General features: G+C 45.4%; 1 protein-coding gene across 6 annotated transcripts in view; it reads left to right on the top strand.

Moving 5' to 3' along the window:
* Positions 1-25121, top strand: part of epg5 (ectopic P-granules autophagy protein 5 homolog (C. elegans)) — a 269249-nt gene that overhangs the window by 74884 nt on the left and 169244 nt on the right. For all 6 annotated transcript variants that reach the window (XM_072497129.1, XM_072497130.1, XM_072497128.1 and 3 more), the window contains exons 10-12: positions 4421-4582; positions 17794-17951; positions 19826-19980. In XM_072497129.1, the coding sequence (XP_072353230.1) occupies positions 4421-4582; positions 17794-17951; positions 19826-19980 (475 nt within the window). The remainder of the gene's footprint in view (positions 1-4420; positions 4583-17793; positions 17952-19825; positions 19981-25121) is intronic.

Raw genomic sequence — 25121 nt, 5'->3', positions numbered from 1 at the left:
AATGGCAGGCAGTGACTAGTGGTACCGCAGTGATCTGTGCTAGGGCCCCAACTGTTTACATTATAGATTAATGATTTAGACGAGGGAACTAAATGTTATATTTTCAAATTAGCAGATGATACAAAGTTGGGTGGGAGGGTGAACTGAAGAGGATGCAGAGATGCTTCAGCAGGATTTGGACACTCTGAGTGAGTGGGCATATGCATGGCAAATGCAGTATAACGTGGCTAAATGTGAGTTTATCCACTTTGTAGCAAAAGCAGGAAGGCAGATTATTATTTGAATGGGTGTAAATTGAGAGAAGTGAATACTCAGCGAGACTTTGGTATCCTCGTGCATCAGTCGCTGAAGGTAAGCGCGCAGGTACAGCAGGCAATAAAGAAGACGAATGGTATGTTGGGCTTCATAGCAAGAGGATTTGAGTATAGGAATAGGGATGTTTTACTGCAATTGTATAGGGTATTGGTGAAGCCACACCTGGAGTATTGTGTGTAATTTTGGTATCCTTATCTGATTATCATAGAATTTACAGTGCAGAAGGAGGCCATTCGGCCCATCAAGTCTGCACCGGCTCTTGGCAAGAGCACCCTACCCAAGGTCAACACCTCCACCCTATGTCCATAACCCAGTAACTCCACCCAACACTAAGGGCATGATGAGGGAGTGCAGTGAAGATTTACCAGACTGCTTCCAGGGATGGTGGGACCGTCATATGAGGAGAGATTAAATTGGTTAGGATTATATTCTTTGGAGTCTCGAAGAGTGAGGGGGATCTCCTAGAAACGCATAAAATTCTAACCGGATTAGACGCAGTAGATTCGGAAACAATGTTCCCAATGGTGGGGGAGTCCAGAACTAGGGGTCATAGTTTGAGGATAAGGGGTAAACCTTTTGGGATTGAGGTGAGGAGAAATCTCTTCATCCAGAGAGTGGTTAATCTGTGAAAGGTGGAAACATTGTATGATTGCAAGAAGGAATTAGATATACCTCTTGGTGCGAAAGGGATATGGGGGGGAAGGCAGGATCAGTGTATTGAATTTGATTAGATCGCCGATATTAAGATAATCCTACCCCATCTGGGTATGCAGGTGGCCCATGATTGGTCCACGCTCCACGGGTTAAATTGTATAAATCTGGTGAGCAGTGTGAAGTCAGACCTACAATAGTGGTATAGCCTTCCGCTACCCCTGGCGGGCAGAGTTCAGACCATTAAATGAACATTATTCCAAGGTTTTTCTTCAATGGCTCCCTGTTTTCCGCCCCAAGTCTTACTTTGCCAGGTGTAACAGGTTATTGACCTCTTTTTGGCGTAGGGTATTCCTTCAGATGGACCGACAGCCAGGAGGTCTGGCATTCTCCAACTTGCTCTTTTATTATTGGGCAGCCAATATTGAAACGGTTGGGAGGGCCGAGCTCCATATAAAGTCAGATGGAGAAGGATTCATGTGGGAGCTCCGGCGGAGTATTCCTCAAACCCGGTAGTGATCTCTATTTTAAGGCAGCACTATAAACTGAACACATGTCACTATTGGCCCCATCTGAGGCAATCACCTGTTTATGACACCGTGTTTGGATGAGACTTTAAGTCATGGCGGGGAAAAGGGCCTTGAGAGTTTTGGGGATCTGTTTGGGGAAGGACGATTTGCCAGTTTGGAGGAACTCTTGGTAAAATTCCAGCTGTCACGGATGCACTCATTTTGCTACTTCCAGCTGCGCAATTTTATCCGGAAGGCCTCTCCTACATTTCCTTTTACCCTGCAACCCACCCTGCTTAGGCGAATTCTATTGCTGGCGGGGCCTGAGGAGGAGGAATATTTGAGGGGGTTTCACTGCACCGGGTGGGGGAGCTAGGTCTTTTTCTGGGTGACGAGGTGAGTGCAAAGCCCTTCGCAGGGTGAATTCCACTTCCTCCTGCATGCGGCTTAACCTGATTCAACTCAAAGTGGTGCAGTAAATGGCGGAACCCTTCGAAGTATTGACAGGCAGAGAGATCTGGACGTACATGTCACAATCATCAAATTGTGAGGTGATGCATTTTGTCAGGCCTAACAAGGCAAGGGAATACACAATAAAAAGTAGGATGCTGGGAAGCACAGAGGATCAGCGGGACCTCGGAGTGCATTTCTAAAGATCCCTGAAGGCAACTGGACAGGTAGATAAGGTGGGCAAGAAGGCATGTGGGAAACTTACCTTTCTTGGCCGAGGCACATAATATGACTGTAGGGAGGTTATGATGAAACTATATAAAATGCTCATTAGGTCACAGCTAGAGTTCTGTCACCACACTGGAGGAAGGATGTAATCGCACTAGAAAGGGTGCAGAGGAGATTCATGAGGATGTTGCCTAGGATGGAGGGTTTCAGCTATGAATAGAGGCAGGTTAGGCTGGGGTTGTTTTACAATAATAATCTTTATTGTCACAAGTAGGTTTACATTAACGCTGCAATGAAGTTACTGTGAAAAGCCTCTAGTCGCCACATTCCAGCGCCAGTTTGGGTACACAAGAGGGAGAATTTAGAATGTCCAAATTACCCCCAAAATGTAGAATGTACAAAAAACAGCACATCTTTCGGGACTTGTGGGAGGAAACTGGAGCACTCCACGCAGACACAGGGAGAATGTGCAGACTCCGCACAGACGTGACCCAAGCCGTGAATCAAACCTGGGACTCTGGAGCTGTGAAGCAACTGTGCTACCCTAGCGATAGCATAGTTTTGTGACGGGGAGGCCATGTCTCACTAACTCTATCGAGTTTTTTGAGGAAGTGACTAATATGATGGATGAAGGAAGGGCAGTGGATGTTGGCTACATGGACTTCAGTAAAGCCTTTGACAAGGTCCCTCCTGGCAGATTGGTACAAAAGGTGAAGTCACAGAAGATCGGAGGCGTACTGGCTTGGTCGTGGAAGGCAGAGGGTAGCGGTGGAAGGGTGCTTTTCTGAACAGAAGGGTGCTTTTCTGAATGGAAGGGTGCTTTTCTGAATGGAAGGCTGTGACTAGTGGTGTTCCGCAGGGATCAGTGCTGGGACTTTTGTTGTTCGTAGTGTATATAAACACTTTAGAGGAAAATGTAGCTGGTCTGATTAGGTTTGCGGATGACACAAAGATTAGTGGAGTTGCGGATGGTGAAGATGATTGTCAGAGGTTACAGCAGGATATAGGTTGGTCGTAGACTTGGGCAGAAAAATGGAAGATGGAGTTGAATCCGGACAAATGTGAGGTAATGCATTTTGGAAGGTCTAATACAGGTGGAGATGTACAGTAAATGGCGGAACCCTTCGGACTATTGACAGGCAGAGAGATCTGGACATACATGTCCACAGATCACAAACTGGCAACGCAGGTGGATAAGATTGTCAAGAAGGTAAACGGCATGCTTGCTTTCATCGGTTGGAGCATTGAGTATAAAAATTGGCAAGAATTCTAGGCCACATTTGGAATATTGCATACAATTCTGGTCGCCACACTACCAGAAGGATGTGGATGCTTTGGAGAGGGTACAGAAGAGGTTTACCAGGATGCTGCCTGGTCTGGAGGATATTAGCTATGAGGAGAGGTTGGATAAACTCGGATAATTTTTGCTAGAGCGACAGAGGTTGAGGGGCGACCTGATAGACGTTTACAAAATTATGAGTGGCATGGACAGAGTGGATAATCAGACGCTTTTTCCCCAGAGTGGAAAAGTCAATTACTAGGTGACATGCAAGTTTTTTTTACACAGAGTGGTGAGTACCTGGAACGTGCTGCCGGCAGAGGTGGTGGAAGTTGATACGATAGCGGCGTTGAAGAGGCATTTTGAATGCATGAATAGGTTGGGAATAGAGGGATACGGACCTCTGGAAGTGCAGAAGGTTTTAGTTTGGACAGGCATCATGATCGGCGCAGGCTTGTGGGGCCGAAGGGCATGTTCCTGTGCTGTATTGTTCTTTGTTCGTAAAACTCTAGCCACAAGTTTCCTTTGGCTCTTGTTCTGGAGAGTTGTAGCATCTTTGTTAAGAAGATAAAGGATAATCCAAGTAATTATAAATCAGTTATTTAATTGTACGCTATCTCTTCAGCTTCAATATTAATTGACCACTGCAATCCGGAAGGACTACTTAAAAATTTTTAAATGGTAACACATCTCCAAACTTATCAAACTAATCTGATAGGCTGGTAGCTCTCTATGGTGGGACCTCCTGAGTGAGGGGAAGACGTCCCGGCTCCAGCCAATTAAAGCTGCATGGAGCATGCAGCCACTATTAGCTGGGATACGTTTCCCACCAATTTTTCAGGTGGCGATGTGGAAAACTCTGCCATCCGAAAAAAATACTGTCCCAGCTGCCTGTAGGTAGGAGAGACTAAGGCAAAGCAACATTACAGTTTGTTTAATCATTTCTCAGTTTTTAAGCCATTTGTTCTGTTTCTAAATTGATTACTAGGAGGACAGTTTGTTACATAAGTGACCACTGGGCTCAGTATGTAACTTTCCACAAAGAGCATGGAATCAGGATGAATCACCAGTTTTACTCTTTAGAAAAGCTGCAAGTGGAATTTGACGAACTGTTTCTTCGGGCAGTACTCCACGTGTTAAAAGCCAAAAGGTATGTTGATACCAAAATGAATGTATATTCCGATGAACAGTTTGCACTTTAGAACAAATCTATTTTAAAGTTGTCTTTGAATTTGCTTGATTGCTTTTTATAAAGGCAATATCTTAGTTACATGTTTAATTGTGTGCCTATATATCATCTGATTCACTTAAGCTCATGTGCGCTCACATTTGTGTTAAGACAGGAAACAATTATCTGGTTGAATCAGCCTGTCACATACAACACTATCATTAGAAACATTAGGGGCAGGATTCTCCGACCGCCCGCCGGGTCAGAGAATCGCCAGGGGCTGGCGTGAATCCCGCCCCCGCCGGTTGCCGAATTCTCCGGCACCGGATATTTGGCGGGGGTGGAAATCGCACCGCGCCGGCTGGCGGGCCACCCCCTCCCCCCCGGGCGATTCTCCGGCCCGCGATGGGCCGAAGTCCCGCTGCTGGAATGCCTGTCCCGCCGGCGAGAATCAAACCACCTCGCTTACCGGCGGGACAAGGCGGCGCGGGCGGGCTCTGGGGTCCTGGGGAGGGCGCGAGGCGATCTGGCCCCGGGGGGTGCCCCTACGGTGGCCTGGCCCGCGATCGGGGCCCACCGATCCGCGGGCGGGCCTGTGCCGTGGGGGCACTCTTTTCCTTCCGCCTTCGCCATGGTCTCCACTATGGCGGAGGCGGAAGAGACCCCCTCCACTGCGCATGCGCAGGGATGCCGCGAGCGCCCGCTGATGCTCCCACGCATGCGCCGCACAGCAAAGTCATTTCCGCGCCAGCTGGCGGGGCACCAAAGGCCTTTCCCGCCAGCTGGCGGGGCGGAAATCAGTCCGGCGCGGGCCTAGCCCCTCAAGGTGAGGGCTCGGCCCCTCAAGATGCGGAGAATTCCGCACCTTTGGGGCGGCGCGATGCCGGACTGATTCGCGACGTTTTTGGCGCCGGTCGGCGGACATTGCGCCGATTGCGGAGAATCCCGCCCATGGTCTCCAAATACTTCCTGTCTTTAAAACTCCCCATGTGTTGCAAGAAAGTGCTACATTGTAGCAGTTCAAGCAGGCAGCTCACAATCACCTTCTTGAGGACAATTGGGGGTGGGTAATAAATGCTGGCCCAGCCAGTGACACTCGTGTCCCATGAATGAATAAAAAAGCCATAAACAGGAATTAAACTTGCCACGGAAAGCTTGGGGTGGTATTTCACTCCATAAGAACTCTTGATGGTGAAATTACATCCTGTTGTCACTTATAGATTTTGTCAGTGCCAATATTTATAATACAAATCGCCATTATAAACTGTTATTACCGTGCTGTTATGCAATTTGACCATCTAGGAATATATCTTTTCCCAATTAATTTCTCAATTCTTTCTGAAATTTTGATATTGGTTCCTTTTTTTTTTCTGTGACTGAATAGTTTTTCAACAAAAATTCAAAACAATTATATATTTCACTACAACACAGTTTACCCCCTTAAATAGTTTTTTCATTCCATCTTTAAAATTGTTACTGGAAGGCTTCGGTCTCCCCAAAAAGCAGAGATTTAGACTTCATTGCATTGTGTAGCGTTTGCTGGGGAAAAAAGCAAGGTAACGGCACTTCCTATTATTAGTCTGTAAAAAGAAATGGCATGGTAGTGCAATGGCATGAGCTGTAAATCGCCACAAATTGCAGGATTGTTTGTGCAACTCCATTCTTCGCCTTGTAAAAATGAAATCTCAAGTCGACGTAGTGTGGCGACTAGGGGATTTTCACAGTAACCTCATTGCAGTGTTAATGTAAGCCTACTTGTGACACTAATAAAGATTATTATTATTAATTTTCTCTGTGTTACAATTCCACATGATATAACTGGATGGGAAGATCCCAGAATGGAACTCTGGCTCAAAAGACCAAAACTTTTTCTTTTATAAAACATGGAGAAACAGAGTCACAGGATCACAAATTAGTTTTAACAACAAGAAAAAAACATTTATTAAACATGAACAATTTAAATTCTGCTGCAATACATTTTTACCCCCTCATCTTAAAAACACCCAGATTTTAAGATTGACATTGATTACAAAGTATAAACTACAATGATCCCATTAATACAGTCCGTTTAAAGCGCACAGATTGGCTGTGGTCAAATACACATACACTGCTCTGACTCAATTTAGTGTCTGTGGAATTTTTTCTCAGAATCCTCCCCCAGATAATTGTCACATGGGAGTTTCCAAACTCCAGTCCCAAAGCACGCTTTAAAATCTTTCATCATAATAATGCTTTCCCTCAGCGGTTTGCATGCTGAAACCAGTCCAGGTTTTACAAATGACACTTTTAAACAAAGCATCTGCTTCACTTTTAACAGCAATTCCAGTCCAGAATTTACACCACCCCTTTAGGATTTCTTTTCCTCAAAGGTTTTTACACAAACTCTGAGGCACAGCCACTAATATCCACAATTATTACAAATAATGTCTCCCAAACTCTAGTAATTTCTCACACAACAATGCTTTTTTAACTCTCCCTGACTTTACTGAATAGTACCCTGTTCTGGTTCCCAATTTCCTCTTTTCCTCCATTTTCCTAATACCTGTAAGTTTAAAAAAACTGCAGGGCTGACACCATAAAAATGAATTGAACTGTTAGCAGAAAGTTAGGGCTGGTATTTCATAGCATAAGGACACTTATAATGGTGAGATTAATGTTTCTACAATGCCACACAACCTTGTTAGCCCAGAAAGGGAACAGTTGAAACTTTGGAGTCTCATTCCTGCAGGTAACACTTTGTTCTGAGTGGTTCTTTGTGTTCATAATTTTGTTTATTAAAATAATGTGTATCCCATTTCCCTTCCTCCAACCTATCTTTCCCATGCCTTATTTCTCCATCTACATCTAATTTGATATGGAGATGCCGGCATTGGACTGGGGTGGACACAGTAAGAAGTCTTACAACGCAAGGTTAAAAGCTAGTGATTCCAAATAAACCTGTTGGACTTTAACCTGGTGTTGTAAGACTTGTTACTGTATCTAATTTGACACTCTAATTTATGCTGTTTCCCTCTTGGTTCAATTTGTTTCTTCGCTTACCCTTAAATTTCAGTAATTAAAGAAAGACTTGTATTATACAGCACCTTTACAATTTTGGATGTGACATAGCACGTTACAGTTTTTTAAATGTGTATTCACTGTTTGCAATATAGGAAACATGGCAACTAATTTTACACGCAGGTAGAATAATCACCAGATCCTTATAGTGATGTTAGTTGAAAGATGATCATTGATCCTAGAAGATCAGGGTTCCTATTTGAAACTTTGCGATCTCCTGAGAGAATGAAACACGGACTTGCATTACTATAGTAGTGTCTTTCATTACCTTGGGATGTCCCAAAATGCTTGACAGCCAATTAAGCACTTTTGAGGTGTAGTTACTTTTGTAATGCAGGAAATACAAAAATGTAGGAAACACAGCAATCAATTTGCAAACAGCATGCTCCCACAAGCAGCGATGTGGTGATAACCAGAGAATCTGTTTTTGTGATATTGATTGAGGGATGAATATTATCCAGGACACCAGGGATAAATCGTCTGCTGTTCAAAATACTGCCATTGAATATTTTACAGCTGCCTGAAAGGTCAGATAGGGTGTTGGTTCAATGTCTCATCTGAAAGACGACGACTCCCGCAATGCAACACTCCCACTCTGCAGTGTAGTGTCAGCCTAAATTTTTGTGCTCAAGTCTGTAAAATGGGACTCAAACTAAGGTCCAATATGATCCTGGTACCTCGAGTGAGGCAAGAATAGCTTTGCAACCTGAGAAAAGTGGCTGTAGCTCTCTATTGTTATGATCCTAGAACAGACTCTAAAGTTTTTGGTGAAATCCAATTAGGGGCCAGTCGGATTGGATTGGATTTGTTTATTGTCACGTGTACCGAGGTATAGTGAAAAGTATTTTTCTGCGGGCAGCTCAACAGATCATTAAGTACATGGGAAGAAAAGGGAATAGAAGAAAATAGATAATAGGGCAACACAACATATACAATGTAACTACATAAGCACTGGCATCGGATGAAGCATACAGGGTGTAGTGTTAATGAGGTCAGTCCATAAGACGGTCTGGTGACAGTGGGGAAGAAGCTGTTTTTGAGTCTGTTTGTGCGTGTTCTCAGACTTCTGTATCTCCTGCCCGATGGAAGAAGTTGGAAGAGTGAGTAAGCCGGGTGGGAGGGATCTTTGATTATGCTGCCCGCTTTCCCGCAGTCATCTTTTCTTTAAAGTAGATAACGTTTGAGATTCAAGACACTTGCGAAGAGAATAAAGCCACAAGATTCCAAGCTTCTTTGAACAAACAAAGAAAACTTCACAAGACAAGATGGAAAAAAGATTTACAATCTTTAATATTCTGGGTTAATATGAAGCAAACGTGAATTAACAGGCAAACTGCGGTAAAACAAATCACACTACACAATAAATGACAAATGTAACCCAGGCACATTCCATGGATTTGTCAGGAAACACAGTGAGTCAACCAATCTCATTAGTTTCTCTCGCAATGAATTCCAGCTTTCACATTTGAAGTCTAGCCTGGGAATTATCTCCAAACGTTGCTGAGACTCGAACTGCCTTAATGACTGCATACCTTGCAGGGTTTCATCTCTTCTGCCGAGACTACATTCCGTGGAGTCCCAAGACTACATTCCAGCACCAACTTAAAGGCACAACTTCAGCTCTTCGACACACCAGGCAGAATACTACCTCTCCACAGGGTTACCTTCACATGATGGCTCGCAACACAGAGTCACGAACCTTCTGCCTTCTCAGATCTTCAGGATTTCACCTGACCCCTCACTACTTAAAATCTGTTGACTGCAACCCTTTTTCTGCTTGGAGGCTCTTTCTTTGCTCCTCTCACTTTCTCCTTAACTGGGAATTCTCTCTACCCATCTCCCTGTCACCTATCTGGGATGCCCTTTGGGACCACTCCCTGTCACTGGTCTGGGACTCTTTTCTGCTTATAGCATCCCACTCCTGGATCACCTGATTGGGGTTTCACGTCATTTTCTTTTAATACGGATGCTGGGCCTGTCCTTGGCCTGAAGAACTATAAAACATCATTAAAATATGTGTGCACACCACAGATATACAAGCTATTGTTTCAAATGTAAGTGTGTTTTGTAAGGGCCACGAAGAATCCAGCACGAGTTTTAAGGATACAAAGTAATAACATTTATTTACTATAACATATATACATAACAGTAGCAGTAACTTCCCTTGCTACATACTCCTTCCTGGCTGGTTCCTGAACTGGCCAGCTTTATTTATACTAGGAGTTTACTAGTGGTTTCTCCGCCCCCCTCATTGGGGAAGCTCATACTCCCACAGGATTGTGGGATAGTCATTAGTCCCCAGCCAATGGTAATTAGGCAGGTTATAACATCCCTCCCCCCCCCCCCCAAAGTCCAAGGAATCCACCGAAGACCCTGGCGAAGGAGGGCGTTGGACTCGTTTGGCCGCAGGCCGGACACCATTTGCACGCGGCACTGGATCAGGCGGCGTGTAACGAGACGGAGACCGGCACTTCCGTGACGAACGGCGCAACGGTTGTACATCCACGGCCCGTGGACCCGAGGATTCCCCCTCTGATGCATCCTGTGTCTCCATCTCGGAGTCAGAGTCTGCTGCCTCCGTCATGTCAGCGTCTCTATCTCCATTCGGTCCCGTAACGACCTGCGCAGGCTTCGAGTGAGGCACCAGTGGAAGATTGTGAGGACTACCTTCCCTTGTCTCTGGTCTCTGCGGCTGTAGAAATGAGCTCCGGGGGCAGGGAATCTTTTGAGGGGATAGTCTTCTGGACCGAACGTGGTCCACATGTTTTCGCTGGAGATGACCCTGGGCTTGCACCTGGTAAGATATAGGGCCCGTTTGGCGAAAGATTACACCAGGAACCCATTGGGCACCACCAGCAAAATTCCGAACGAACACTGGGTCACCGGGCGCAAACTGCCGAATCGGCCAATGCCGAGAAAATCCCTGCCGTTCTTGTGTGCGGCGTACTTTTGCGCCAATGTCCGGGAAAAACCATACTAAGGCGGGTGCGAAGTCTCCGGCCCATTAGGAGTTCTGCGGGAGCTACCCCAGTCACTGCATGGGGGGTGGTCCTATGCGTAAACAAAAAGCGAGCCAGTCTCGTGTCCATTGATCCGGAAGACTGCTTCTTTAGGCCTCTTTTGAATGTCTGCACTGCGCGCTCTGCCAACCCATTTGAAGCCGGGTGGTAAGGGGCAGTGCGGATATGGCAGATGCCGTTCATCTTCGTGAACCTCGCAAACTTCTCACTCGTGAATGGAGTGCCATTATCCGTGACCAGCACCTCGGGGAGGCCATGTGTACTAAACGATAAACGCATCTTTTCAATTGTTGGGCAGGACGTTGTCCCCTGCATCTTATGCACCTCTAGCCATTTGGACTGGGCGTCAATTAGTAGAAGGAAAATGGATCCTTGAAAAGGGCCTGCGAAATCTGCATGCAAGCGTGCCCAAGGCCGCCCTGGCCATTCCCAGTGATGTAGGGGCGCGGCCGGCGGAAGCTTCTGATGCTCCTGGCAAATGGAGCAGTTTTGGGCCACCTTCTCAATGTCGGTGTCGAGGCCTGGCCACCAGACATAACTCCGGGCCAACATTTTCATTTTGGTCATGCCTGGATGCCCATTGTGCAAGTCTGTTAGTATCAGCTCCTGGCCTTTTTCCGGGACAATCACACGCGTCCCCCACAAGAGGATGCCGTCTTCCACGCTGAATTCTGACAGCTTGGAGGAAAATGCCCGCAACTCGCCTGGGAGCTGTCTATGCTGCCCACCATACAGGACTATGTGCCGAACCTTTGACAGGACTGGCTCCGTCTGGGTCCACTCACGGATCTGTGATGCCGTGACAGGCAAGGTGTCCATAAAATTTAGGGTTGCAACCACCTCACCGGTCGTGGGGGTCGACATGGGGCCGGTCGATAAAGGCAATCGGCTCAGTGCGTCGGCATTTGCTATCTGCGTACCTGGTTTGTGCTCCAGAGAATACTCGTATGCAGCAAGCAACAAAGCCCAGCGCTGGATCCGTGCAGAAGCAATGGGCGGTATTGGCTTATCCTCTCTGAAAAGTCCCAGCAGGTGCTTATGATCAGTCACGATAGTGAAATGGCGGCCGTACACGTACTGGTGGAAGCGTTTCACCGCAAAGACCACTGCCAGGCCCTCCGTCTCGATCTGCGCGTACTTTTTCTCCGCTGCAGTCAATGTGCAGGCGGCGAAAGCTATCGGTCGCTCGGCCCCGTTCTCCATCTTGTGGGACAGGACGGCCCCAATACCATACGGGGATGCATCACATATGACGAGCAAAGGCTTTCCAGGATCATAGTGGGTTAGTAATCCAGACGACGACAATTGTTGCTTTACCCGTCGGAAAGCGGTTTCTTGCGGCTGACCCCAAACCCAGGTGTGATTTTTCTTTAGCAGAAGGTGCAAAGGGGCCAGCGTAGTTGCCAGATTGGGGAGGAACTTCCCGCAATAGTTTACGAGACCGAGAAAAGAACGAAGATGCGAAGTGTCAGTCGGGGCGGGGGCATGTTGAATTGCACGCACCTTCTCTGCGACGGGGTGCAGACCTTCGCGGTCCACCCGATAACCTAGGTAGACTACTTCCTTTGCCTAAAATACGCACTTTGTGCGATGTAAACGGACTCCAGCCTCCGAAAGGCGTCTAAGGACAGCCTCCAGATTTTCCAAATGTTCCTGCTCCGACGTCCCTGTAATCAAAACGTCATCTAGGTAGACAGCCACACGTGGTAAACCTCTCAAAATGCCCTCCATAACACGTTTGAAAAATTGCGCAGGCAGAGGATACTCCAAAGGGCAACCGTGTATATTCATACAGGCCCCAGTGTGTATTAATCGTTACATATGGTCGGGAGACAGGGTCCAGCTCCAACTGCAGGGAGGCGTGACTCATATCTAATTTTGTGAACGAGAGTCCACCTGCAAGTTTCGCGTAGATATCCTCTATGCGAGGCATTGGATATCGATCGAGTCGGGAAACCTTATTCACTGTAAGTTTATAGTCGCCACACAAGCGAACTGTGGCATCTGGCTTCATTACAGGTACAATTGGTGCTGCCCAGTCAGCAAAACGGACGGGCCTGATAATACCCAAACTCTCCAAACGAGTGAGCTCCCCTTCTACCTTCTCGAGCAAGGCGTAAGGCACTGGGCGCGCCCGGAAATAGCGCGGCGTGGCTCCTGGTTCAACTTGGATACGGGCTACGGCCCCTTTTATTTTCCCCAAACCAGGCTGGAATACATCTGGGTATCGTCCTAGCACCTCAGTCAACCCATCAGAAACTGTTTGGAGGATGTGCTGCCATTGCAACCGCAAATGGCGCAACCAGTCCAGACCCAACAGGCTGGGCTCATGGCCGCGCACCACGATAAGTGGGAAACGCCCCTCCTGGTGTCCAGAGACAACAGGGGTCATTGTAGTTCCTGCAATGTCCAGTGGTTCCCCCATGTAGGTGGCCAACCTGGCCTGTGAGTCGGTTAATGTAAGGGTCTGTACCCTGCTTGATGCGGTCGAATGTCCTCTGGGCGATCACGGAGACCGCTGCGCCAGTATCCAACTCCATCTCAAGCGGGTGGCCATTGACCCATACTGTCACCTTAATGGGGGCCACACGGGGAGCTGCCACACAATGCAGCTGCAGGCAGTCGTCCTCCGTCTCCACGTCCTCAGGAGTAGTCGCCGCAGGTTCATCCACATGGAAGGTACGGCCTCTGGGCTGGTCCCAGTTACGGCCCCTGGGCTGGTCCCAGTTTCGGTCGGAACAACGGTGCCTCTGGCGTCCCCTGGACCGCCGTCCGTGACGGGGTTGGCGCCTACAAGTCTGACACGGACATGGCTCCTCATCCATTGGCTCTGGAGAAGGCTCCCTTCGGGGAGGAATGTCCGACGGCCACTGGCGTCGGTCCGGACGTTGCCTCGCCCAAGGTACCGCAGGAGTCGGGGGGACGTTTGCGGACGGAAGGGGTTGTGCCCCAAGGCATGCACTTCCATTCCCTGTAGCTCCTGTACTCCTCGCTCTGCGCTCTCTCGGGCCAATACTATTTGAATGGCCTGTTGAAAAGTCAATGTTGGCTCCGCTAACAACTTTCTCTGGGTGGCCGCATTGTTAATACCGCAAACCAAACGGTCGCGTAACATTTCTGACAAGGTCTCACCATAGTCACAGTACTCCGCAATCCTGCGTAGCCTGGATAGAAAATCGGCAAGGGATTCTCCAGGGGTCCTCTCAGCGGTATTAAACCGGTAACGCTGGACTATCGTGGACGGGGTTGGGTTAAAATGTTGCCCCACTATATTCACAAGTTCATCAAACGTTTTGGTGTCCGGCGCAGCTGGGTACGTAAGGCTCCTAATCACCCCAAACGTATGCGGCCCGCAGGCGGTGAGCAATATGACCACCTGGCGCTCGTTTTCGGTGATATTGTTTGCCTGGAAATAGTAACGCATCCGTTGTGTGTACTGGTTCCAGCTTTCCAGCGCAGCATCAAAAACATCCAAACGTCCGTACAGGGGCATGGTATAATAGAAAACAACTTCCAACCTGTATCCAACAAAAATCCAGGGAGGTGGCTTCAGCAGTGTAGACAGCTATTCACTTTTACCTTCGTCGCCAGTTTTGTAAGGGCCACGAAGAATCCAGCACGAGTTTTAAGGATACAAAGTAATAACATTTATTTACTATAACATATATACATAACAGTAGCAGTAACTTCCCTTGCTACATACTCCTTCCTGCTGGTTCCTGAACTGGCCAGCTTTATTTATACTAGGAGTTTACTCGTGGTTTCTCCGCCCCCCTCATTGGGGAAGCTCATACTCCCACAGGATTGTGGGATAGTCATTAGTCCCCAGCCAATGGTAAGTAGGCAGGTTATAACCGTGTGGTATTTAAATGATAGTAAGTGGAATTTTTAGTTTTCAGTTGCAGATTAGAATGTAAAAAGATGTTTTTCTAAAAGGCTAATGCTAAAGGTCCATAATTCAATCTCATCTAGAATCTAATTTTACTTCAAAGAACAGTTTATGGAATAAACATAATTCTTTACTGATTGTATCTTGCACAAAAGGGGTCATCAGTGATTTCCCTTCACATCCTCAGGTCAGAAATGGAGATTTTCGCAGATGACTGCACAATGTTCCGCACCATTCGCGACTCCTCAGATAATGAAGCAGTCCATGTCCAAATACAGCAAGACTTGGACAATATCCAGGCTTGGGCTGACAAGTGGCAAGTTACATTTGTGCCACACAAGTGCCAGACAATGACCAACTCCTGCAAGAGAGGATCTTACCATCGCCCCTTGACATTCAATGGCATTACCATTGCTGAATCCCCACAATCGCCGTCCTGCGGGTTACTATTGATCAGAAACTAAACTAGGCTAGCCATATTGTGGCTACCAGAGCAGGTCAAAGGCTAGGAATTCTATTGTGAGTAACCCACCTGCTGACCACCCCCCCCCCCCCCCCCCCCCAAAAAGCCTGTTCACCATTGACAAGTCAAGAGTATAATGGATGAGTGCGCTGCAACAGCACTTAAGAAGCTCAACACCATGCAGAACAAAGCAGCCCGCTTGATTGCTACCCCTTCCACAAACATTCAATCCCTCCACCACTGATGAGCAGTAGCAGCCATGTGTACCATTTTCAAGGTGCACTGCAGTAATCCGCCAAGGTTCCTTAGGCAGCAGCTTCCAAACCCACAACCAGTAGTATCTAGAAGGACATGGGCAGCAAATACATCGCAGTCAGAATCCTGGAATGCCTTCCCTAACTGCACTGTGGGTGTACCTACACCTCAGGGACTGCAGCGGTTCAAGAAGACAGCTCACCACCACTTCTGAAAGGCAACTATGGATGGGAAACAAATGTTGGCCTAGCCAATTAGACCCACATCCCCCAAAAATGTATTTTTTAAAAAGAAATTTCAAAATTGATATTTTTTTCTTCATTCATGGAGTTTACTGCATGTCCCATCTGGCCTAGCTTCACATTCTGTGACACAATAGCGACTTCCGTAAACTGAATCAAAAAAATTGTTTAGCTGGCAACCATATCCTTCGTTTTACAACTGATCTGAGAGGGGTTAGTTAATATTACATGCTAGGACCCAGGCGACAATAAGTCAGGTATGCTTGCATTTTCTTTGAGCTGGGACATTACTTTGTCAAATCTGCTCAGAAGAGATGTCAGGTTAAGCTGTTGGTCATGGTTAAGTCTGATAGTGAGCGCTAGATTTTGATATCTGGATTGACTCCTAGGTCCTTACATTATGTTGAAAACAGATGCTTGTTGTATAGTTGTTGAGGAACTTTTATCAGATTAAGGACAGCAGCTGCTGAAAAGTTTTAATAAAATGATATACATAAATGTGTTGGCTATATCCAGATTTTGATGCCGGCTGTGGTTAGATTGTAGTTCAAAGGATTAACCACATCAATTAAAGGTATACAATAACAAATATAAAAACAGAATGCTGGAAACGCTCATCCGGTCAGGCAGTATCTGTCGAGCGAGAAACCAAGTAAATGCATCAGATCAATGACCTTTGTCAGAACTGGAGGAAGTTGGGGACATGACATGTCCCCGTGCAGGGGCAGCACGGTAGCATAGTGGTTAGCACAATTGCTTCACGGCTCCAGGGTCCCAGGTTCGATTCCCGGCTTCGGTCACTGTCTGTGCGGAGTCTGCATATTCTCCCCATGTGTGTGTGGGTTTCCTCCGGGTGCTCAAGTTTTCTCCCACAGTCCAAAGATGTGCAGGTTAGGTGGATTGGCCATGATAAATTGCCCCTTAGTGTCCAAAATTGCCCTTAGTGTTGGGTGGGGTTACTGGATTATGGGGATAGGGTGGAGATGTGGGCTTGGGTAGGGTGCTCTTTCCAAGAACCAGTGCAGACTCAATGGGCCAAATGGCCTCCTTCTGCACTAAATTCAATGATTCTATGACATAATTTTGGTGTGCTTCTGAAGCTCTGCAACTCCAAATGGTGGAACTGTCAGTTGATGTGGCATGTTATTTTTCCATGCAACAGTCATGTGTATTCATGCTGCAGGTCAGGACTATGGTGCCAATGGAGATATATATATATATATTATATATATATATATATATGTGGTGATATGTTTAAAATTCCTTCATGGAATGTGAGGTCACTGGCACTGTTAGTTGCTCATCCCTAATTACCCCGAGAAGGTATTGATGAGCTGCCTTCTTGAATTGCTACAGTCCATTGGTACAGGTAACCCAACATTGCTGTTAGGAAGGAAGTATCAGGATTTTGATCTTATCCTTCAAGGTGGTAGAGCTTGTCATTGTCTCTTGCGGTCTGCTGCCACCATATATGTTAATAGTTTCGATGTAGACCTCAAGGGAACTCTCTGTATCCTTTCTATGCTGAGCAAGGTATTGAGAAAGGCATGGGATCTTGTTGAACACAGTTACATGAGCAACAACTATGTACAGCTCTGCACAGGCCTTGATCCAGCCTATGTCCTAACAGTTACAAAGTTTGATTACTTAACTATATTCCTGAGACACAAAGTACACATGGGTGGGTCGGTTAATTCAGTTGGCTGGAGGATTGGTTCGTGATGCAGAGCGACACCAACAGCGTGTGTTCAATTCCTTTACCGGCTGAAGTTTTTCATGAAGGCCTGCCTTCTCAACCTAGCTCCTCGCCTGAAATGTGGTGACCCTCGCCATCATCAGTCAGTTCTCTCTCTCAAGAAAAAAGGAGAGTGCAGCCTACAGTCCTCGGGGACTATGGCGACTATCATTTCACATGAAGTCTTACTGATACAGAGTCACAGACTGTAGTGAGCATCTCTAGTAGGGATCACAGACAACAGTGAACATCCCTCCACACACCTGTGGTTTCTACACCTGGACTCATTCCCGTTCTCTGGACTGGATAATAGAGTGTATAAGGGATAATGGTAGCTCTGTGAAGATTGTATGCTTTGTATTGGGCAATTGAAGCCATTATTTGTTTGTGTTTCTCTAATAGGTAGGATTGGAGAATCTTAAACATGATTTATTGTTGTATATGTTGGGCATCTAGCTGTCCTAAAAAATCAAAATGTATGTAATATGCCACTTCTTTTAGAAAAAAAACTAATTCTCCTTTGTTCCAAAAGGTTGGGAATTTGGCTTTTCATGTCTGAAATGCCATTTGAAACCTTATCAATTCATATGATATGGAAACTCTTCTATATTCTGCATTGTGCAGAAAGTGAAAACATTGAGGGGTTGTGTGCTCGTCTACATTTTAATGAGTGCAAGGACAAACTTAAAGGTATTGAAATAACACTTTTCACCTATAGTAATGCACATAATTAAAATTAACAATGTTGATTTATTAGAATTATGTTATTTCTGACAGGATTAAAATTAACATGGGTAGGAAATTGATTAGAAGATAGGAGACATCAGTGAATAAATTTTGATATATTAGATCTAGTCTTTCATCAGAACTTCCTGAATATAACCCCAAGTATAGGGTGCAGGATTCTTTAATCTGTCAGTTTTGGAGTGTTAGAATAATTCATTAGTATTGTCATCTGTTGGTTATGGTAATTGACTAGCAACACAAAATGTTTTGAGTTGAAATCCTGGTGTGGCAAGTTATGAAATTAAATTCAATAAGCATTGTCATTTGTTGTCTAACACAGGCGGCACGGTAGCACAGTGGTTAGTACTGTTGCTTCACAGTGCCAGAGTCCCAAGTTCGATTCCCAGCTTGGATCACTGTCTGTGCGGAGTCTGCACATTCTCCCTGTGTCTGCGTGGGTTTACTCCGGGTGCTCTAGTTTCCTCCCACAAGTCCCGAAAGACGTGCTGTTAGATAATTTGGACATTCTGAATTCTTCCTCCATGTACCTAAACAGCGGCAGAATGTGGTGACCAGGGGCTTTTCACAGTAACTTCATTGCAGTGTTAATGTAAGCCTACTTGTGACAATAAAGATTATTATTATAGCACCAGAGTAAATGAACATAAAGCCTACTGATTATGGTGAAATCTCTAATATCCTTCACAGAATCCTTCAACCCCTACTTGGCCTAGTCTGCATATTTCTCGATTCCCAAACCTTTGGTACTCTCACACCATATTAATTGGCAGAATCCCCAAAAACAAAAATTAAGTTGAAGATAAAGCTCAAATAGATTAATGTGAGCTTTTCCTGGCGAATTAGCACAGTGGTTAGCACTGTTGCTTCACCGCACCAGTGTCCCAGGTTCAATTCTCAGCTTGGGTCACTCTGGAGAATCTGCATGTTCTCCCCGTGTCTGCGCAGGTTTCCTCCGGGTGCTCCGGTTTCCTCCCACAAGTCCAGAAAGACATGCTTGTTAGGTGAATTGGACATTCTGAATTCTCCCTCAGTGTATCCGAACAGGGGCCGGAGTGTGGCGACTAGGGAATTTTCACAGTAACTTTATTGCAGTGTTAATGTAAGTCTACTTGTGATGCTAATAAAGATTATTACTATTATTCATTTGAGAAACAAAGAAAACTCCCCAGTTTCTCAACACTTTGAGAGATAGACCCTTTGAAGTAGAGTAGGTATGATTTTTATTGGAAGTTGTTAGTAGTTTGGTTGCAAGAGAAAAGCAATTTAAAAATCTGGGGCTGAATTCTCCGCAGGCAGGATGCTCTGTTTTGCCGGCAGCCCGGAGGTTTCCCGACGGTGTGGGGCTGCCCCACAATGGGAAACCCCATTGACCAGCCGGCGTAACGGAGCATCCCGCTGGCGGGGTGAAACAGAAATGTGGGGCAGAGAATCCAACCCCCGGTATCTGGTCCAAGCCATTAAGTTTGCACAAGTTTAGATATTTTAAATGTAAAAATCTTTCTTGTCACAAGTAGGTTTACAGTAACACTGCAAAAAAGTTACTGTGAAAAGCCCCGAGTCGCCACGTTCCGGCGCCTGTTCGGGTACACAGAGGGAGAATTCAGAATTCTCAGCTGGTACGGGACTTGAACCCGCGCTGCTGGCCTTATTCTGCATCACAAACCAGCTGTCTAGCCCACTGAGCTAAATCAGCCATGCTTCCAATTTGTTTTAAAGTGTGCTTCTTCCAATTTATATGATAGTCCATGTGTTAAAAGCTTCTACTTTGTGCAAATCTTTGAAACACATTACATTACTTTGTCTCTAATTTAATGCAGATCCTGAGCATAAACAAATGTTTGAGCAATGTCTGTCCAACATTACCAACTCAGAAGGAATATGCCTTCTCACTACATTTGCACATATGACCCAACCAAAGCAAGGAAATGTGGATCAAGAGTTTGTGAAGACCGTTGCTTTAGAAATATATGAGGTATGCACATTATCAAGAAATCTAAATAATGTAACTTCAGTTCCAATAGTATTTGCTTTGAAATATAAGGGACAATAACTCAAGCTTATGTTAGACTTTAGCACTGAAGTGCTAAAAGCTTGAATGAACATAAAAATGTAATGATTAATATGGTTCATGCAACCATTCAATGGCTAAGGATAATCAAAATGATTATTATTCATAGTATTTAGTTTATAAACCTAACTTGATGTATATCTGAACGTGCTGTCTGTGAATACTCAGAATGCTCAAATATCTTGTTCACTATCAGTTATCTTCATTGATCAAGAATAGCACTGTCAAAGACCGGGATTTTCCCCATACATTTTGGGACCTCAACACTGGTTAATCGGGGTAAGGGGCCCGCACTGTATGGGAAACAGTCATCTGGCAGTGACTTACCAGAACTGGCCAATTAATGGCCAGAGAGTGGGTTCACCGCCCAATTAAGGATGATGGGCAGGCTCACAAAACTGAGGGTCAATAGGTACCTCACGACGGAGGTGCCTTTTCTCCAACTTCTCCAACTTTTAAACAAAAGATAAACTCTGCAGCTGGGCCACCATTGTAGAAAGGCATCACGCCCACAGAGGGAAGCCTGTGGCTACAGCTGAAGCTACACAGGTCGGTCGGGCCTCAAAGCCTGCCTGGAATGCTGGCCTGCTGCTGCAAGGTTAGCTCTAGGCAACTGCCTTGTTCCTGACACCTCCGGGATCCATCTCTGACAATAACCCTTTAAGAAGCTCACTTGGCTACCTACTACTTGCGGGCTCTACTGCTCCACACCCTGCCTAGAGGAAAATGATCTGGGGGCAGCATGATGCCTGCAAACCAGTATCCAGACCGGCGGCAAGAATTAATGTGCCTGCCTGCTTCTGTGCTAGTCCCCATTAGGAGCTAAAAATCCCACCCAAATTTTAGAATGTACCTTGGACCCTATTTAATATTTTTTAAAGCTTTTAGTTCCCTGTCGGTTCAGTGCTGTAATACCATTATGATCCCAGGTTCGATTCCTAATTTACGTTGAAGCTCTCTTAGTCGGGATAGAAATGGAATGAATTGAACCTTGGTGTCTTCAAACTAAGTAAAGAGGAAAAAAGAAGTGTATGTACTGTGTTATTTTACAAACAAAAAACAATACAGTTCTCCTGATCTTTAAAAGCTCATTAATTTGCTATATGCGCAATATAGTAAGCTGTTCATTTTAAATTAAACACATTTAGTTGATTTAGTCTGATGGAAGAGTGAAGTTACATTATTTAAATGGATAGTGAGAACAGGATATTGGAAAATTATACTGGATACATATCAGCTTATCCTCTATATATCACAATTTTTTAAAAAATGCACAATGCAGGAACACAAACTTTTGAGAATGGGTGTGTAATTGGCAAATGAACTTCCATATAGATCTGTGTGAGGTAATTCTTGGTAGGAAGAATATGAAGGACACATGCTTCTTGAAATGGGGTAGAGGATCAAAGGGAGTAGAGATCACCAAAAGTAGCAACTCCATTTAGAAAAAAAGTAAGCAAATCCATGGGGCTTATTTCTGGCAGGATAGAGTTGACAAGCATAGGAATTATGCTCAACTTGCGTAGAATTTTGGTTTGGCTACACTTGATATACTGTGAATAATTCTGGTTTATATATTATAATAAGGATATGAAGGCATTGGCAATGCAAAAAATATTTACTGGAACAATATCAGAACTAAGAGGTTATACTTATCTAGAAAAGACTACAGGGTGTTGTAATAAAGGTTTTAAAATGGTTGAATAAAGTAGATGTGGAGAAGATGATATCCAAAAGAGAATTCAGGAGAAATGTCTTTCTCCAGCGAGTGGTTACATTGTGAAATTCACTACAAGAGGGAATAATTGAAGTGGGAAACATGGATGCAATTAAGGGAAAGCTAGATAAACACATGAGGGAGAAAGGAATAAGAGGATATGTTAGATGAAGAAAACTCAGGTGGAGTATAAACAAGTTAGGCAGAATGGCCTGTTCCTATGCTGTAAATACTTTGTTTAAATGAATTGTAGTCCTCTCCTTTTCAAGAAAATCCTCTGAATCCAGGATGACTTGCTTCATGGATTCTGAGATTACTGTAAATCCAGTGCACAATCTTGAGACTGCCACATGCAGGCTACCTGGTGTATGGAAGGTCAGGTAAATAAATTATTAGGAAGTTTGTTGGCTTTCTCTGCTGCCTCGATTTCACCTCTGCATATTCCCGATTAAGTCTCTCAATGTCTTTGGTGCCTTCCTGAATAAACCCTCTCCATTTTGGTCCATCGCAATTCAGGAACTCCGTGAGTTTCGTCAGGAGTGCTTTAAGGACCTATCTGAAGTGTTTCTGCTCCTGCCATGACCAATTCCAAGTGGAGTAGTTTCTTTCAGAGTCTTGCGTCAGTGGAACTGGTTATGAGTGATCAGCATCTCAATGCTGGGCATATTATCTTTGGAGATGAAGTTGATGTTGGACCACCTTTATTGCTGCCAGATTTGGAGGACTTTTGAAGGCACTGCTCGTGGTATTTTTCCAGTGTTTTATTGCTGTGAGATTCCTGATTCAGGTTTCCCAAGCCTCCAAAGAAAATAGGGCTGTAGGGATCACTGCTGTTTGGTAAAGCATGACCGTAGTCCTATGGTTGAGATCTTGGTCCTCAGATACTCTTCCGCAGTCGGCCGAAGGCTGAGCTGGCACATTGGAGGCAATGATGAATTTTGTCATTTTGTCTGCCTTCATCAAGAGGAGGCTCCCAAGATATGGAAAATGGCCCACATTTTCCAGGGTCTCTCCATTGATCATTTTTGATGGGGAAGGTGTTATGCTGTGAGAACTGGTTGGAAAAGGACATCGTTTTCTGGGAGTTTCGTGAATGTCCCATTTTCTCTTTCATTTTGAAGAAGGAGCCGGCAATGGTCGCTCAGTTCCTGAGTGAGTGCACACAAGCATCATCTGCATACCGGAGCTCAGTGACTGAGATTGGACTGATTTTGATTTTGGACTGAAGATAGCATAGGTTGATCAGTTTTCCATCTGTCCTATAAATTATCTCCATGCCTGTGGATAATTTGCTGAAGGTGAGCTGTAGTGTTGAAGCAAGGAAAATGGAGAAAGGGTTGGTGAGAAGACACAATCTTGTTTGACTCCAGTCTTCATTGAGATCGGGTCTGTGGTGCTTTTGTTAGTGAGGATCACAGATTAAATGACAAAATAATCTTTATAATAATCTTTATTGCCACAAGTAGGCTTACATTAACACTGCAATGAAGTTACTGTGAGAAGCCCCTATTCGCCACATTCCGGCACCTGTTCAGGTACACAGAGGGAGAATTCAGAATGTCCAATTCATCTAATAGCACGTCTTTCGGAACTTGTGGGAGGAAACCGGAGCACCCGGAGGAAACCCACACAGACATAGGGAGAATGTGCAGACTCCACACAGCCGGAATCGAACTTGGGACACTGGCGCTGTGAAGCAACAGTGCTAACCACAGTGCTACCGTGCTGCCCATCATGGAGTACGCAGAGTATGGTGACAAATATCTGAGGGCAACCAAATTTGAGGAGGATACTCCATAAGCCTAAATTGGGTTGGATTGAGTACATGCTTTTAAGGCTTGTAATTAAAAGTGACACTGGTAGGGAGAAAATGCAACAAGAGGAACTGACCATCGGAAAGAAATTGCATTGTTGAGCATTTCAATGGACTGTTAGGAACTAGATAATGGCAGCACGGTAGCACAGTGGTTAGCACAGTTGATTCACAGATCCAGGGTCCCAGGTTCGATTCCCGGCTTGGGTCACTATCTGCGGAGTCTGCACATTCTCCCTGTGTCTGCGTGGGTTTCCTCCGAGTGCTCCGGTTTCCTCCCACAGTCCAAAGATGTGCAGGTTAGGTGCATTGGCCATGCAAAATTGCCCTTAGTGTCCAAAAGGGTTCGGTGGGGTTACTGGATTACGGGGATAGGGTGGAGGTGTGGGCTTGGGTAAGGTGCTCTTTCCAAGGGCCGGTGCAGATTCGATGGGTCGAATGGCCATCTTCTGCACTGTTAAGTTCTATGATATGAGATATAGTTTAAGTGGGGCCAGCATGGTTGCACAGTGGTTAACACTGCTGCCTCACAACACCAGGACCCAGGCTCACTTCTGACCTTGTGACTATGTGTGGAGTTTGTCCCATGTCTGCGTGGGTTTCCTCCCACAGTCCAAAGATGTGCAGGTGAGATGGATTGGCCAGACTAAATTGCCTCTTAGTGTCCAAAAGGATAGGTGCCCAAGTGGATAGGACGTGGGTCTGGGTAGGGCACTCTTTCGGAGTGTTGGTGCAGACTCGATGGGCCAAATGGCCTCCCGCACTGTAGGAATTCTATGATTCTGATTCTGTAAGTAAGTTGTGTGTGAGAGGAATAAACTATAGCTTTAAGTTTACATTTAATTTATATTTCTGTATTTGTGTATTAAGAAAGGGAGAACCTGAGTTTTATTTTCACCATAGATAGATGTCTGTGGGTTTGTTTGTATACCTGTATTGTAATGAAGTTTTGTGACTCTGGCAATTAGAGAGCTGTTATCAAAGGGTAGTGGTTTAGGGAAGTTAAAACAAAATAGAAAAAACTTGACTGTTGCCTAGCAACTGGGGACCCACAGGGACAGGGAAACTGAAAGCAGTATTAGTTCAATTGGAAGGAGCTGGATAGCAGAGGATACTGCGGAAAGCAGATTCCCAAGAGAACCAAAGTCCCAGAAACTAGGGACTAGGACAAAACAAAAGTCTCAGAAGACACTTAAGTCAGAGAAAAAGAACAGAAATTTGAACAAGACCCCGTTCCGTGAAGTTGAAGTAAGGAGCAGAGGACAAAGCTCCAAATTAAAGAGAGGACGCTGCAAGGAGCAGAATCAAGACAAAGTGGGCAGGTGAGAAGCCAGAAGACCGAAGCAGACAGCCAGAAGTTGGTGACTCTTTAATAAGGCCTGTGAGGCAGTGGTGTTCTGTTGGCACAGCTAAGTATCTGAGAGTGTGTGGAAGGGGCAGCTTGAATGCATATGGCGATCCAGGGGAGTGGAATATCAGTATCAGAGATCGAAACACTGGAGGTGGATCCTTGTG

Source organism: Scyliorhinus torazame, chromosome 3 (assembly GCF_047496885.1).
Source record: "Scyliorhinus torazame isolate Kashiwa2021f chromosome 3, sScyTor2.1, whole genome shotgun sequence".
Lineage (NCBI taxonomy): Eukaryota > Metazoa > Chordata > Chondrichthyes > Carcharhiniformes > Scyliorhinidae > Scyliorhinus > Scyliorhinus torazame.
The sequence above is the reverse complement of the archived record's forward strand: the minus strand, read 5'-3'. Positions and strand labels throughout refer to the sequence as shown.